Source organism: Pempheris klunzingeri, chromosome 19, assembly GCF_042242105.1.
Source record: "Pempheris klunzingeri isolate RE-2024b chromosome 19, fPemKlu1.hap1, whole genome shotgun sequence".
Taxonomy (NCBI): domain Eukaryota; kingdom Metazoa; phylum Chordata; class Actinopteri; order Acropomatiformes; family Pempheridae; genus Pempheris; species Pempheris klunzingeri.
Window position 1 is genome coordinate 1,087,501 of NC_092030.1, and position 14,102 is coordinate 1,101,602.

At 46.6% G+C, this 14,102-nt stretch overlaps 1 protein-coding gene across 1 annotated transcript in view; it reads left to right on the plus strand.

The window, feature by feature from the left end:
• sardh (sarcosine dehydrogenase) overlaps positions 1-14,102 on the plus strand; it is a 31,613-nt gene that overhangs the window by 28 nt on the left and 17,483 nt on the right. The window contains exons 1-11 of the mRNA XM_070850857.1: positions 1-157; positions 1,010-1,146; positions 1,496-1,674; positions 2,284-2,463; positions 2,695-2,818; positions 3,023-3,123; positions 4,644-4,748; positions 7,546-7,675; positions 9,282-9,368; positions 12,225-12,315; positions 12,502-12,643. The exon at positions 1-157 is cut by the window's left edge and continues 28 nt beyond it. Coding sequence (XP_070706958.1) covers positions 1-157; positions 1,010-1,146; positions 1,496-1,674; positions 2,284-2,463; positions 2,695-2,818; positions 3,023-3,123; positions 4,644-4,748; positions 7,546-7,675; positions 9,282-9,368; positions 12,225-12,315; positions 12,502-12,643 — 1,433 coding nt within the window. The remainder of the gene's footprint in view (positions 158-1,009; positions 1,147-1,495; positions 1,675-2,283; positions 2,464-2,694; positions 2,819-3,022; positions 3,124-4,643; positions 4,749-7,545; positions 7,676-9,281; positions 9,369-12,224; positions 12,316-12,501; positions 12,644-14,102) is intronic.

The following is a 14,102-nucleotide window of genomic DNA, read 5'->3' on the forward strand; positions in this document are numbered from 1 at the left end:
GGGTGCTGTCGGCGGTGCGGCCTCGTCCCTCCCCCTTGTGCCGGACAGCCGCTCGGTCCTACAGCTCAGAGCCCACCAAGGAAAAAAACGTTCCCTACGAGAAGACGCTCAAACAGCAGGATGGAGCCTCGGCTGGACCCACTAAACCGCTGCCCAGGTTAGACTGACGGGTGTTCGCTGTAGACCGGCTGCTGTTTGCATGGTTACATCAGGATGCTGTAGGATGGAGAATACACACTCAGGCTCTTGTACAGCAGAGCAGCTCAGTAGAAACTGTTCAAACTACAGTTGGTTTCTCCAAGTTCAACACAATATGCCACTTTCAGGTCTATCGGCAAAATGTACACAGCTGAAAGTTTGTACATTTTGCCACTGTGGGGACGAACTGTGGCTCAGAGGGAGATCATCTATTCGGTTCGATCCCCGGCCTCTAAGTCAGCGTGTCCAAGTGTCCTTTGGCAGCTTCAGGCAGCAGCAGCTCCTGTGTGACTGAGGATGTGATGGAAAAGATCTCTGAGTAGTCGAAATGACTAGAAGGGCGTCATTTACCAATACAGCTAATTTGCAATCATTTTGAGTGCATCTGTCCCTCAAAGTCCACCGAGGCTTCAGAAAAAGTCCTGGAAGATGCTAGCGTGGCCGTCAGTCGCCTGATAGAGATCACAGGGTTCCTCCACATGAACGCTGTCAGAACCTGGTGTCTGTGCATCACATTTGCAGCAGGTCGTAACATAAAGGGTGATCTACTAAAACACTAAAGATGCTTGTCACGTTGAATCATTTTGAGGCTGCAGTCGTCATTAAAAGTGGTTTATTGTGTTGAATTTGGAGAAACCACCTGAAATCAGGATGAATGAAGTATCTATCTTCTCTTTCTGCTAAGCTCAGCAGGTCGGTATGTTAGGTCATAAGTGAACGAACACACTCCTGATTAGACATCGTCCTTGTCCCTCATTGAAAGTCCTGTTCTGTTCTGAGCTCACCTGTAGTCACCTGCCGCCTGCCTCAGGTCTGCGGATGCGGTGGTGATCGGAGGAGGCAGCCTGGGCTGTCAGACCGTTTACCACCTGGCTAAGATGGGCATGACCAACGTAGTCCTGCTGGAGAGAGACAGACTGACTGCAGGCACCACCTGGCACACTGCAGGTACCAAGAACACGGACGGGTGGAAGGGGTGTGTGCACCTGAGGCGATGCATGCTGGGATGTATTTTTTTAGATTAACGTGATTTAATTCAGTGAGGAAAGAACTCAACAGTTGAACAGTGAAGTTAATCCATGTTGTCAACGTACTAAGTGCAATGACTGATACACCGTCCACCTCCACTCTTATCGCTCCACATGTACCCATACTATCTTTTTTTTCCAAGTCTTGATAAGGTCTCTGTAGATAAAGTGCCCACAGTGTGTGTGTTGGTGTGTTCACTTCACACACTACACATGTGCTCCTGTATAAAGTGTGTGTGTGTGTGTGTGTGTGTGTGTGTGGTGATCAGGCCTGCTGTGGCAGCTCCGTCCCAGTGATGTTGAGGTGGAGCTCTTGGCCCACACCAGGAATGTGGTCAGCAAAGACCTGGAGGAGGAGACTGGTCTCCACACAGGCTGGATCCAAAATGGAGGACTCTTCATCGCCTCCAACAAGCAGCGGCTGGACGAGTACAAGCGCCTCATGTCGGTAAGAATCACGGCCGCTTGGTTTTCAGCCACTGTGAGGAAAATATTGGTGCTCTGGTAGATAAAGGAGTTAAACCTTACTGTGGGACACAATATTTGGAGGTTGAAGTGTGAAACTAGTTCTTCAAGTGTCCTCATAGAAATAAATGTTCTGTTTTATCATTGCCTTTATTCTAACTTTTTAAACATGACTGATTAATGGGACTAATTCCTCTTGCAACGTTAATTAACATCGGAAATCAAACTTCCCTTGGTGCGTTTGTTTGATGAGGAGACATTACCCATAAGCCCCTTCATGTTTGGTGACACTGAGCTGTCTAACATCTAAGTGTTACTGTAGCCGCCTGCTAATTGTTCTGCCACAGTGACACCTCTAATATTGAGCTGAGGTTATTTAAATATGTGATTTACTGGCATAAGATGCTGTTATTACTGCTTCAAAAGGTTTCCATAGCAACGGGCATCATTGAGAGGTTTGATCCTCTGTGGATCTGTGTGCTTTTACTGTGAAAGTGTAGAATAAAAGTAAGACAACTGATCATCTTCTAGTCAAAGATCCTGCTCAGGCTCCACCGTAACCAATAAAACATGCATCTCTTTGTATTTCTAGCTGGGTAAAGTTTATGGTATCGAGTCTCATGTCCTGTCGCCTGCGGAGACCAAGGACCTGTATCCTCTGATGAACGTGGATGATCTGTATGGAACCCTGTACGTACCAAAAGATGGCACCATGGACCCCGCAGGCACCTGCACCACCCTGACCAGAGCCGCAGCCGCCAGGGGTGCCACGGTAACGCACGCCGCTCTGCTGATGCTCTGCTCTTTCTTTTTTATTTCGGACCAGCGGTGCACACAATGTTTTTGGATGAATGACAGCAGATATATTTGTAATATCTGTAGACTGAAGCCGTCCCGCCGCCACACGTGTTCATACTAAGTGCTGATTTACTGTGTGACTCCTCTGTGCGTCACATACCGAGTGTTGCATGTGAATAACGCAGCGCTGTCCTCTCTGAATCAGGTGATCGAGAACTGCCCTGTGACCGGTATCCGGGTGCGGACGGACGACCTCGGTGTGAACAGGGTGAAGGCGGTGGAGACCCCTCATGGGACCATAGAGACACCTTGTGTGGTGAACTGTGCAGGTGAGATTCAAGATCAGCTGACTGATCACCCTTAAGACAACAAAACCAAAAGTTAAAGGCATTTTGCTTTTATGTGACACAAATCTGACATATCAAAGTGAGACTGTAAGGAGGTTTAACGCAGGACTGTTTTTGCCCCAAATTGCATTTTGCAATTGAAAGCTGGCATTTTCCTGGTATGTTCTGTCTGTGTGTTTCCTGCAGGTGTGTGGGCCACTAAGCTGGGGGAAATGGCCGGTGTGAAGGTGCCTCTTGTCGCGATGCATCATGCCTACGTGGTGACGGAGAGAATTGAGGGCATCCAGGTAGGAGCTGATCTAGCTGAGACGTTCTGTTCTCATCTTGTTGAAAGTTTTCTGGTGTTATTGCACTTTTAGAGCTTGTATCACAATCTTCTTTATTTTTATAAGAACAGAGCAGAATGATGTTGTTAGACTGGTCATTTAATTCTCCATGGAGACAGAAATATCCTCCATATGTCTGTAGTGAGTCCGTGTGGCCGACAGGGGGCACTGTGACATTATAGATGTCCCCTGTGATGGTCCAGACTGCTGTCAGTGAGTGTTGGAGGAAGATGTTTGTGCCCTTTAATGCTGGTAATGTGTGTATTTGGGGGTGATTGTTGAGGCCTCTGTCTGCAGATAAAACACGTGTCTGATGTGTCCAAGACCCTCTGTAGCTCTGTGAGTGTGCGTTGGTTCAGTTATTCTGCTCATGCATAGCTGTGCTCATCCTCTAGAGGCCGGTGGTTTTAGGTGCGCTGTCACAGCCTCCCTGCGTTATGTAGTTTAAGAGCCGCTTAACCGGCATTACTGCGACATGGTGTACACACACATCAGCCCACACACTAAACGACAGGAAATCTGTTCCCACCAGGATGTGCGACTTGTCAGGTCAAACATCTCCGGCTGACCACGTGTCTGTGTGTGAATACATGTGTGTTGTCCTCAGGGGCCGTGCTGGGTTTAAGTTTAAAAAGTAGGCCTCCTGAGCTCACTGCTGATGACTGACGTATGTTTTCATCTGTGCTGAGCACATAAAGGACAGCGTGTGTTGGAGTCCACTGCTCGGTATTGATCCCACGCAGTGAGCTGCCTGACTGTACTCGGCACAGAAGAGAGGGGAAAGGAGCAGTTTGGCTTTTATTATATGTAGTGTGCCGTTTTCCAAATGTCAGCTTGTTCACTGGTATTTTGGTTTTGCACCCAGAGAGCCAATTGACTTTCCAATGAAAAATACTCATCACACAATGAATACAAATGGCACAACATACTCACAGTGTAACTGTTCGTTCTTCCACGAGAATATTTACTCCGGCTCGGGGGGGGTGAATGCTCCGCTCTGCTGTTTGTCAGTAGCTGCTTCACCTCTCTGTGAAGAAACACTGGTGCTGTATAGGTGCTGCGGTGTCCACCTGCACAAAGCACCGTGTGAGAGTCGGGTGGTGGAGAAGGGAGAAGGGTTTACAGCTGGGCCATTTCACTTTCACAAAATTTTTCTTTCTTCTCCGTTTTGGTTTACTTGCAGTAAGAAAAGTTGAGCTGAAATTAACAGTCCAGCTGGTTGATTTCCATGAAATCAAATTATGATTTGACCTTTCACCATCATCTCTTTGTTTAGAAATGAACACTTTACAGTTCCAGCTGTCAGTCAAACAAAGCCATTATGTTTGGCAGCCGAACAATTAATTGATAAATGACAAACAAACAATTCAACCTCTTGTTTATTAGAATGAATCTGACCAACGGATCTTTTTGTTCCAACACAATGTGTTTGGACTCATTTACATTTTGAATGTTTCCCCTTTAATCTTCTCTCCGTGCAGAACATGCCAAATGTCAGGGACCATGATGCATCAGTGTACCTGCGCCTGCAAGGTGACGCCCTGTCAGTGGGAGGGTACGAACAGAACCCCATCTTCTGGGACGAGGTAAGCCTGAGTATCGTGTGTGTGTGTGTGTGTGTGTGTGTGTGTGTGACTGAGCGACCAGCATGACGCAATGTCTGCTGTGTTTGGCATCAAATCCAACAGCTGTAACCTGTTTACGAACTTCTTGTTCTCTGTCGGCTCGACCTCGTCTCCTTTTTCTTTCCCTTGTCGTCACTGCTTGCTGTTGTATTAACTTGGAGGTCAAACTGTCTTGTGTGTGAGTGTGTGTGTGTGTGTGTGTGTGTGTGCTCACTCACATCCCCCACAGTGATGAAAGGAAGTATTCAGATCCTGCACTCAAGTAAAAGTAGAATTACTCTAGTGCTCCACATGTTCATGCATGTGCACACACACCACAAACGTCTGGGTTAGAATCCAGTCTGGGCTGTTTGCTTCATGTCCCACGGTTCCCTGTCTCTCTCTGCAGGTCTATCATCTATGTAGAAATACATCATGTTGTCATCCATGGTCAAATGCAGGTGTCTTATTGCCTGCACACTAGATATGTCCTCTCTCATAGGCAGAAGGATATAAATGACACACGCCCCAGAGGAGAGAAACCCATTGAATTAAATGACCCCATAACTTCTTGTGCATTAACACCCACAAAACTTGTATTTTTAGTGCCGCAGCTGGTAAATTAGCTTTTATTGGAGCATTAAATCCAAAGTATTTTCGTAAAAGAGTGAAATTACAAAAAGCCGTTAAGACAAATGGTTCAAACAACTCTTTGGTAACTATAAAAAGGAATCACACAGTCGGTTCTTTGATGCGCTGACTTTTTAAACAAGTGTTTGACTTTGGAGGTTGATTTTTCTAAGAGCCTTTGAATCGACAGGTGGTCGTGGTTTGATGGATGTGTGCTCTCGCTCCAGGACGGCCTGGCTGTGGAGCAGTTTTGTTGACTGTGCTGGTTTGGTGGAAGTCTTCTCTGCTCCTTTTCCTGTCCTGTTGTCCCACGTGTCTGACTTTTCACTCCTCATGCGTTCCTGTTTGATCCACTCCAGAAAGGGAAACAAAGGTTTTTGCAGGACACCGATGATATCTTCTTCATCAGGTTGACTTCATGACTTTCTGTCTGTCCATCTGTCTGTCTGTCTGTCTGCCTGCCTGTCTGCCTGTCTGTCTGTCTGTCTGTCTGCCTGCCTGTCTGCCTGTCTGCCTGCCTGTCTGTCTGTCTGTCTGCCTGTCTGTCTACAGACTGCTCAGTGGTTTTACATTTTAGAGGATTTCTTTGTGCAGAAGCAGCTTCTTTTGTTCTCGCTCTGCAGCTGAGCGTTGCTTTGATGTCTTAAGGCGGATGGAGGAAGAAAGAGGAGATACAGAAAGGAGAATTAGCAGAGAGACGGAGAGAATAGAGGAGGCCTACTGAGTGAAGATGAGCAGGAACGATGGCTTGGGAGGGATTGAGAGAAGTGTGGTGTCTAGGACAAAGAACACTTCTCCTCAGATACTCCACTTGAGTGTCAGAGCTCGGCAGTAATGCATAACCTCTTTGTTCACATGAAAGCAGCTATCGTCAGCTTGCACATCCCTGAAACATTCACATCTTAATCAAAACTGAAAGTGTCGCCTCTGGCACCGACTGTAAAACTATAGGAACTCCTTCTCCCCACACTGCAGACTTCAAACTTATAGAACCACTTTTTTAAGACACATTTAACACATTTTTGGTGGTGAGTTGGTGCTGTTATCCAGCATGAAATGTCTGCAAAGACTCAGAAAAGCATTCACCCTCTGATAGTAAGGGAATGATCTCTTATCTGGGAAGTTGGAATTGCATTTCACCATCAAGGAGCCAGGATGGAGAAGGGTCAAGCTGGAGTTGAGAAGAGACCAGAGGAGTAATGACCGATAAAATCACAGCACAGAGCGCTGGTGAGCTGGTGAGCTGCACTTTTCGAGCTTGAGAACCAGAGGCGGTCAGATTAGTGTAGGAGGGGAGAATTTTAAGGCGAGGTGGTGTGCACTGCTCGGCTTGAGTTGTAGGAGCTAAAGGCTCCATTTTGGCCCGGCTGACCAGGACCAGAAGTCCAGATGGGAGCAAATTAAAGCCCGGACTGGGAGCCAAGAGCGAAGGGCTCTGATCTGACAGATGTTGAATCCCTGGAGAGAGAGAGTGGATTCAACAGATGCTGCAGGACTCTCACAGCTGTCTGTCAGAGGTGGTGCACCAACATCAAACATCTGACAGTCCACTGCAGAAGTGTACATTCATTATGTGGGAATACGAACGGAGCAGCCAGAGTTTTTTAAAGTGGCCATCATCAATATTTTCCTGATAATTTAACAAATGACAGTGTGACAATCAAAAAGGTTTCAGCCTACTGAAGATTCTCCCTAAAGCTGAGAGTGGCTGTCGGACTCCTGGAATTTATCCGTTCATCGTGTAAAAATCTGAGAAGAAATGACAGCGGAAAACACTACACAAACACTCTGAAATCTAATTTTCCTTTTTTAATTACTTGGGGAGGGGGGGGTGCACGATTAGTCGCCAATTTCCATTTTCTCTTCATTTTTCCTCAGCGGATGATCGACCCGTGTAAGAGCACCTTTTTATGAAGATCAATGTGTTCTTGCAGCAGGAAACAGAAGTGACTAAGAACATAAAATCTGCATGAAAACTAATTAAAATCTGGCCATATTGTTCTGTGTAAATGTGTAAAAACTGAGAGCACTGACGCCTAAAAGCATCCCAACATGGGCGGCTGTTTTAAGACTTGTTTTTTGCCAGAATTGGAGAACCAAGGTCTCGCAGATATAAAGCAGAAGTGTATCTGTGTGTTTCATTCCCCAGGTGTCTGACAAGTTTGCCTTCAGCCTGTTTGACCTGGACTGGGATGTGTTCATGCAACATATTGAGGGTGCAATCAACAGAGTTCCTGTTCTGGAGCAGACTGGCATCAAGTCCACTGTGTGTGGACCAGGTACTGACGCACACACAGAGATTGTAGTTCCACACAGGTGTTAATTTTTGTGAGAATCCTGCAAGGCCTTCTCACAAATCTCTTCTGACATTATGCATTACAGCAGGGAACAAGCAACTTCCGTGATACTTGTTAAATTGGACACATTCTAATTTAAAAGTGAAATGTATCCGTCTGTGAAATATGTTCTGCTCCGCTCCCATGCTGCATTCGCTCATGAATACCTAAACCAGCAGGCTAGGCGTGCTGTTTGTAGAGGAGATGGTTTGATTAGCTCTAGCCTGACCTCCTGTACAGGCAATATCATGCTTCCAAAGTGGTGGAGTGAGCCGGTCGGTAGCTGTGCAGCCGGAGAAGTTACAGCATCCAATTGGATTTTTCATCATCATAGTGAGATGCAGCTGTTTGGAGAGTCGGTATGAGAAACAAGTGACAGCTGAAACATACATTTAAATAAATATGTGCACAAATGCCCAGAGGAGGAAGGAGACAACATAAGCAGATGCGTGAAGAACAAGGTGAAATGCAGAGAGATAAAAATGAGTCCTGTTGTTGTTGTGGCACAGCTTCTCCTCTCCTGTGACCCTCACTCGCTCCTCCGTCATTTCAAGTGTTTTGTTTACATGATTAGTAACCCACGCTGAGCCTCTGAGGCACTAACCCTGTCCTTGGGTGCAGATTAGTTTGAGCAGAGCAGAAATCTCAACCATGATCTGAGCGTTGTGAGTTCCATCAGCATGTGTGTCCTCCAGAGCTCCACGTGTGTTTGGATCCACTTGGATGCTCCCTGAATGATCACATGGCTCCAGAGAAAAGGTTAACTGCATCGTACTGTAAACACACGGCGCCGTAAACCGTCTCAGACACGGTGATGTGAGGTCTGAGGTCCCTGATCCTGCTGGATCTCTGACCATCACCTCCTGCCTGCACAGTAGACATTCATTGATTTTGTGTCTTTTCCCGTCCTGCAGTGAAAACACGTTATTTTACAGTGCAGTAGAGTGAGGGGACCCCCCCCCCACCCACCCCCATTGTGGTCATTGTGAGCCACCGTACCATGTTGGGTATCCATGGCAGACAAACTTAAAGTTGCTTAATGTGATGATTCCTCTTAATAAACCAGCAGTTATTTCAAGTCAGTGTTGATCACTCACTCATAAATCCAGCTTTTTGTTCTTTGAACCCCCCAGCAAAGTTCAAACCGCCCCCTCCTGTGAGATTTTGTGTTGGTTCCTGCTCTGGGTGCCGCCCTCTAGCCTGTATTTGTTATTTCCTGTGTTGACCAATTTAAGTGAGAAATATAATCAGTTACTCATCATATATATTATCATCATTGAACTCAGCCGTACCTCCAGGTCTGACAGCAGTTTGTTCACTTAACACTAAAATTAATATCAGCCAGCCACCAAACTCCTGGTTTAAGATGATGAATCATTAATTATTCTTATTTAGTTTAGTTAAATCAGAAACACTATTTGGCTGCATGGCTATAAACAAGTGACAGAATAAGATTTCAAAGACACAGAGGGAACGCTGTGAATGTTTTAAATCAAGTATTCTTCTCTGTACATTTTCATCTCCAAAGTCTCTCTCCGTCTGTCCTCAGAGTCATTCACTGCCGACCATAAGCCGCTGATGGGAGAAGCCCCAGAGGTCAGAGGTTTCTTCCTGGGCTGCGGCTTCAACAGTGCTGGTGAGTGCTGCCGGGGAAGAGAGCCAGAGAACCCAGGGAAGACGAAGGGGGATGAATGTGGAGTGCAGGAGGATACCGGAGGGTGGACAGAGGGAGGGTGCATATCACTCACAGCTGTATACTTCACGGTGTGGAGCGCTCCCTGGGGGGGGGCGCATGAAGTGATAGAGCTAGAAAAGGTCAAAGGAATCTTCTAAGAAAGTATATGGCAAAATAAACAAGAAGAAATGGCAGAGAGTGTTTTTCCAAGACCTTGACCCAGCCATCGCCGATCTCTGTGGACACTCAGGGCTCAAATGAATATTAGAGTGTTTTTCATTCCTCACTGTCCACAGAGAACACACACACACACACACACACACACACACACACACACACACACACACACACACACACACACACACACACACGAGCAGCAACCCAAGTCACTCCACTTCTTCCTGCCGTCCTCCATTAGCTTACCTCTGACATCAGACGGGGAGGAATGTGAGTATCTCAGCAATCTGAGGAACTTGGAGAGAGGGGGCGTAAAGGGTAGAGTAATCACCATCAGCGTTAACAGACAGCTGGGAGAAAGCTTTTTTTTTTTTTTTTACTGCAGAAGAGCAGAAGACGACAGGGTCGAGCTCTAACGTTGTTAGAAGATGAGGAGAGCTCCAGAGGGGCAGCTGTAATGAGAGAGTGAACGGTGGTCTGTCAGACGGCTGCAGGGTCGCTGTGTCGCTGCTGTTGCTGCTCTGATATTCTGATATCAGACTGATGAGATAATCACTCACAACTGCTCACGGTTTGATGTTGTGCTAAAATACTAGAAGGTCTTTGAGTTTGGGACTGTTTGTCGACAACACAAGTGATGGAAGACGTCACCGTGGGCGTTCGATCAGTTACAGACTGAATTATTAATCAGAAATAATGCAAATAAAGCTCAGAAACAGCAGCTTCACATGAAAACCTCACCGAGCGCTCTGTAACTTTTGAAGCCTCCAGTTGTTTGGTTTTACCTGCTGGGCTCTGCCTCCTGTTGCTGTTGTATTTGTTGCTTAGCAACCTTAAATGACTCGATCTCGGTGTCAAAGCCGAACTCTTGACTCTGAGTGCTTTATATTTTGCTTCTTTAATTGCTTTTCGCTGCTGCACCTTTTATCTCAGCTGCGTCACCGTCACCTCACGATCACAATAATGTGAAACTCCTCTCCAGGTATTACTGCTGGCTCAGGCTTTTCATTACATTATAAGGCTCAGAAAATTGCCTGGATTTCAGGCTGTACACAATGAACTCTTAGAAAACCATTGGGTTCAGTGCCACAAATGCTTTTTGGATGGAGTCAGTGACACAAATAGCAGTAAGCCCTCGTCGCCTACAGCTGAGCTGTGGTGGAGGATGCAGACATAGATGGAGGGGGCGATGCTGATGAAGAGGGGAAACTGAGAGGCAAGTTCACCTCTTAAGATAAATGTAATTGTGTGCGTTTTCTCCCTCTTTAAAGGCAGTTTGGTGTTGCCAGCAGCGTCGCTGTAAATGTCAGACGAGAGAGACGGAAAATATCTCAGAAGAATCTGAGAGCAGCGCAGAGGCAGTGATATGATTGTGCAGCACTAACGAACAGTAATGGAGAGATACCGATGGCAGGGAGGGGGGGGGGGGGGCGAACGAAGGCAGAGGGGAGGTGATGATGACGAGCACGAGGGTTCACAGAAACAAACGGGCTCACACATCAGGGCGGTTATCGGGGGGGGGGCACCTTGCCCTGCTGGTTGTTTCCATGTTGTCTTGGGAGAACTCCACCATCCCCTCCTCCCTCCGTCCCTCTACCCTGCTGCAGTCCGTCCATCCGTCCATCCATCCATCCGTCCATCCGTCCATCCCGCCATTCAGACGTCCGCCCAGGCTTGGCCCGGGGGGGCGATGGTGCCCACAGACGAGTGAAGCGATGAGAGATGGAAGGAAAGGGGACGCTGTGAGTGATGAAGATGGAGGGATGAAGGAGGGATGAAGGACACGCTGGCTCTGCTGCTGCACAGTGATGTTGTGCTAACAACACAGTGCATGCACACACACACACACACACACACACACACACACGAGACGTATACAAAATACCAGCAACACAACACAAGAGGGGGGTTGCTGAAAGGGAGCAGCTCATTAAGCAGCAGTTGTGGGCCTGGATGGATAAAATATTGAACTGCCAGTTTTTTCTTTGTTTGGCTGACTTGAAATAAACAGAACGCTGCAGCCGGCGGGTACAACAGCTGATGAGATCAGATCGCTCACAGGGAGCAGAGCGAGCACGGGTCAAATGATGGAACAAAGGTCACAAACAATCCTCTGTAGGTCACATGACACACGGAGGCTGTGGCAGAGGACACAAACTTCTCCTCTCCTCTCTAAGTTAATGAGACACACTCACAATCCTCCAGGCAGGCCGTCGGTAACGGACCAGAGGAAGAGCTCCTGTTTTTGTCTCTCTTTCACTTTTTGTTTCTCTCATTACCAGACTAGTGTTTGTGCTGTGGACACAGTAGACTCACAAGAACTGGATACAAATTCTGTTTTTATTTTGCAGCTTTTTTTTTTTGCATAAATCACTGAAATTTATTCCTAAAATGTCACAAAATGGGAAATTGTGATGAGATGTTTTGAGTCAACAGCTAACATTTAATAAAAGACATTGATTCTGAAAATAATCATTTGTTTCAGCCCTAAACCAAAAGCCAAAGATGTTCATGTTGAAGAATCCATAAAGATAGATGGAACCAGCTTAGTTAGAATAGTTTTAGCAGCAGTCGTTCTTGTGGTTATGAGACGCTGTTCACAACAGTTACTGTGTGTGTGTGTGTGTGTGTGTGTTTCAGGTATGATGCTGGGGGGCGGGTGTGGTCGAGAGCTGGCTCACTGGATCATACATGGGCGCCCTGAAAAGGACATGTACGGCTACGACATCAGGTACATCAGCAGCAGAACTGTAGAAAAGGCCGAAGTGTTTGAGCAGCAGCAGGTAGCTCAGCAGGGGGCTCAGGTGTGCTGACGCTCTTCTCTTCCGATTGACATTTTATCAAAGGGCAGAATATTAATGAAGTTGTGAAGAAGTGTGAATGTTCGTGGCTGTTAATGAGCGTTAATCTGTCTCAGACGTTTCCATAACTCGCTGACAGACAACCAGCGCTGGATCAGAGAGCGCAGCCACGAGTCGTACGCCAAAAACTACTCTGTGGTGTTCCCCTTTGATGAGCCGCTGGCCAGCAGGAACATGAGGAAGGACCCCTTCCATCAGGTAGATGAGCGGTTTGATCTCTGCAGACGCTTAAATTGGGTGTTTTTTGCACTTCGAGGAAGCGGCTCTAATGTGAGTTAGTCAGACTTTCAACTGTGACTCATTTAAGGTGAAACACCACAGGTGTAATTGGCAAACAGACCTTTCCTCCGTTCATATAACCACTGTTACAGTACTTTCTGAATGACAGGACACGAGAACGAAAAGAAATAATTCATTCAAATTATAATGTTGATACTGTCAGACTGGAAAATGAGTCAAAGCATGAACGCACACAGATGGACAAATATATTCCTTTATATTCTCCATCCTGAATCTGAACATAAACACAGTGTTCAGAGTTTATTCAGCACATAAAGTGTTCCAGACAAATGAAATCAAAGACGGACCTCCCTGAGATCCTGTGAGACCACAGGCAGAGACGTTCTGATCAACACTAAGCACAGCCTCGGCTTTATTTCGCCACTTTCAGTCCTCTTACTCTGTGTGAAAGACTATCGGCAGTGCTGTGAATCCCTCAGGATTAACACCTTTAGCCTGGTGCACAGCTGGAGGGAAGCCTCAGACCTGTTTCCATGAGGCTTCCTTGCACAGATGGAACTGTTTCACCTCTTTAAGTCACAGGAGCTTCTCTGCTGCCGTGACCGCTCATCTTTGATCCCTTCCCTTATCTTTAGAGGTTGCACGACTCTTCTTCTCCTTCAGTCATTCATTTCTATGCCTTTTTTCCCATGTTTCTACCCACGGCCTTCACTCCTCTGTCTCTCATCTGGTATTCTCTCTGTGTCACATCCTCCCCAACACACTCTCCTCTTCTATTCATCCTGCTATTCATCCTTTCTCTCTTGGTCTTTGTTCTCTGTATTTTATGTGAGACCTCTGTTGACCTCTGTAACCTCTGCGTCTGATTGGACAGTCGAGGCAGTAATGTGACGATGGAGCAACACGTTAAACTGCTGGAAACATGGAGTAGACGTTGAATGTTCAACGAGCTCTGTGTGTGTGTGTGTCTTGCAGTAGTGGTGATAGAATTGTTTTGAAGAAATCATTCGTCAGACACTGACCCCATCTCTCTCTCTCTCTCTCTCTCTCTGTTTTCTTGTCTCTCTCTCTCCCTCCCGTCATCTCTGCTCAAATTTAGAGGCAAACAGCTGATTCAGGCTCAGGCTGACAGCCGTTAGCAGAGTAACTCATCCCCAGCAGCTACATTTATGAAAGCCATCTTTGCCAACATGCCTATAAATGATACACTTAGCTTCAGCAGCTCGGTCTCCCTTGTCTCTCAGCTTCCTTTCTCCCTTTAGCCCGACACAAACTCCTAATGGGCCCTGCCACCATATTTTATGCATTAATGACCCACTTAGCCTTGATTTCCTGTTCCAGACTTCATTTACCTTTAACGGGTGCAGTTTCTACCACCACTCACGCGTGCCGGCGTTCTTTCAGTGCAGATTACTGT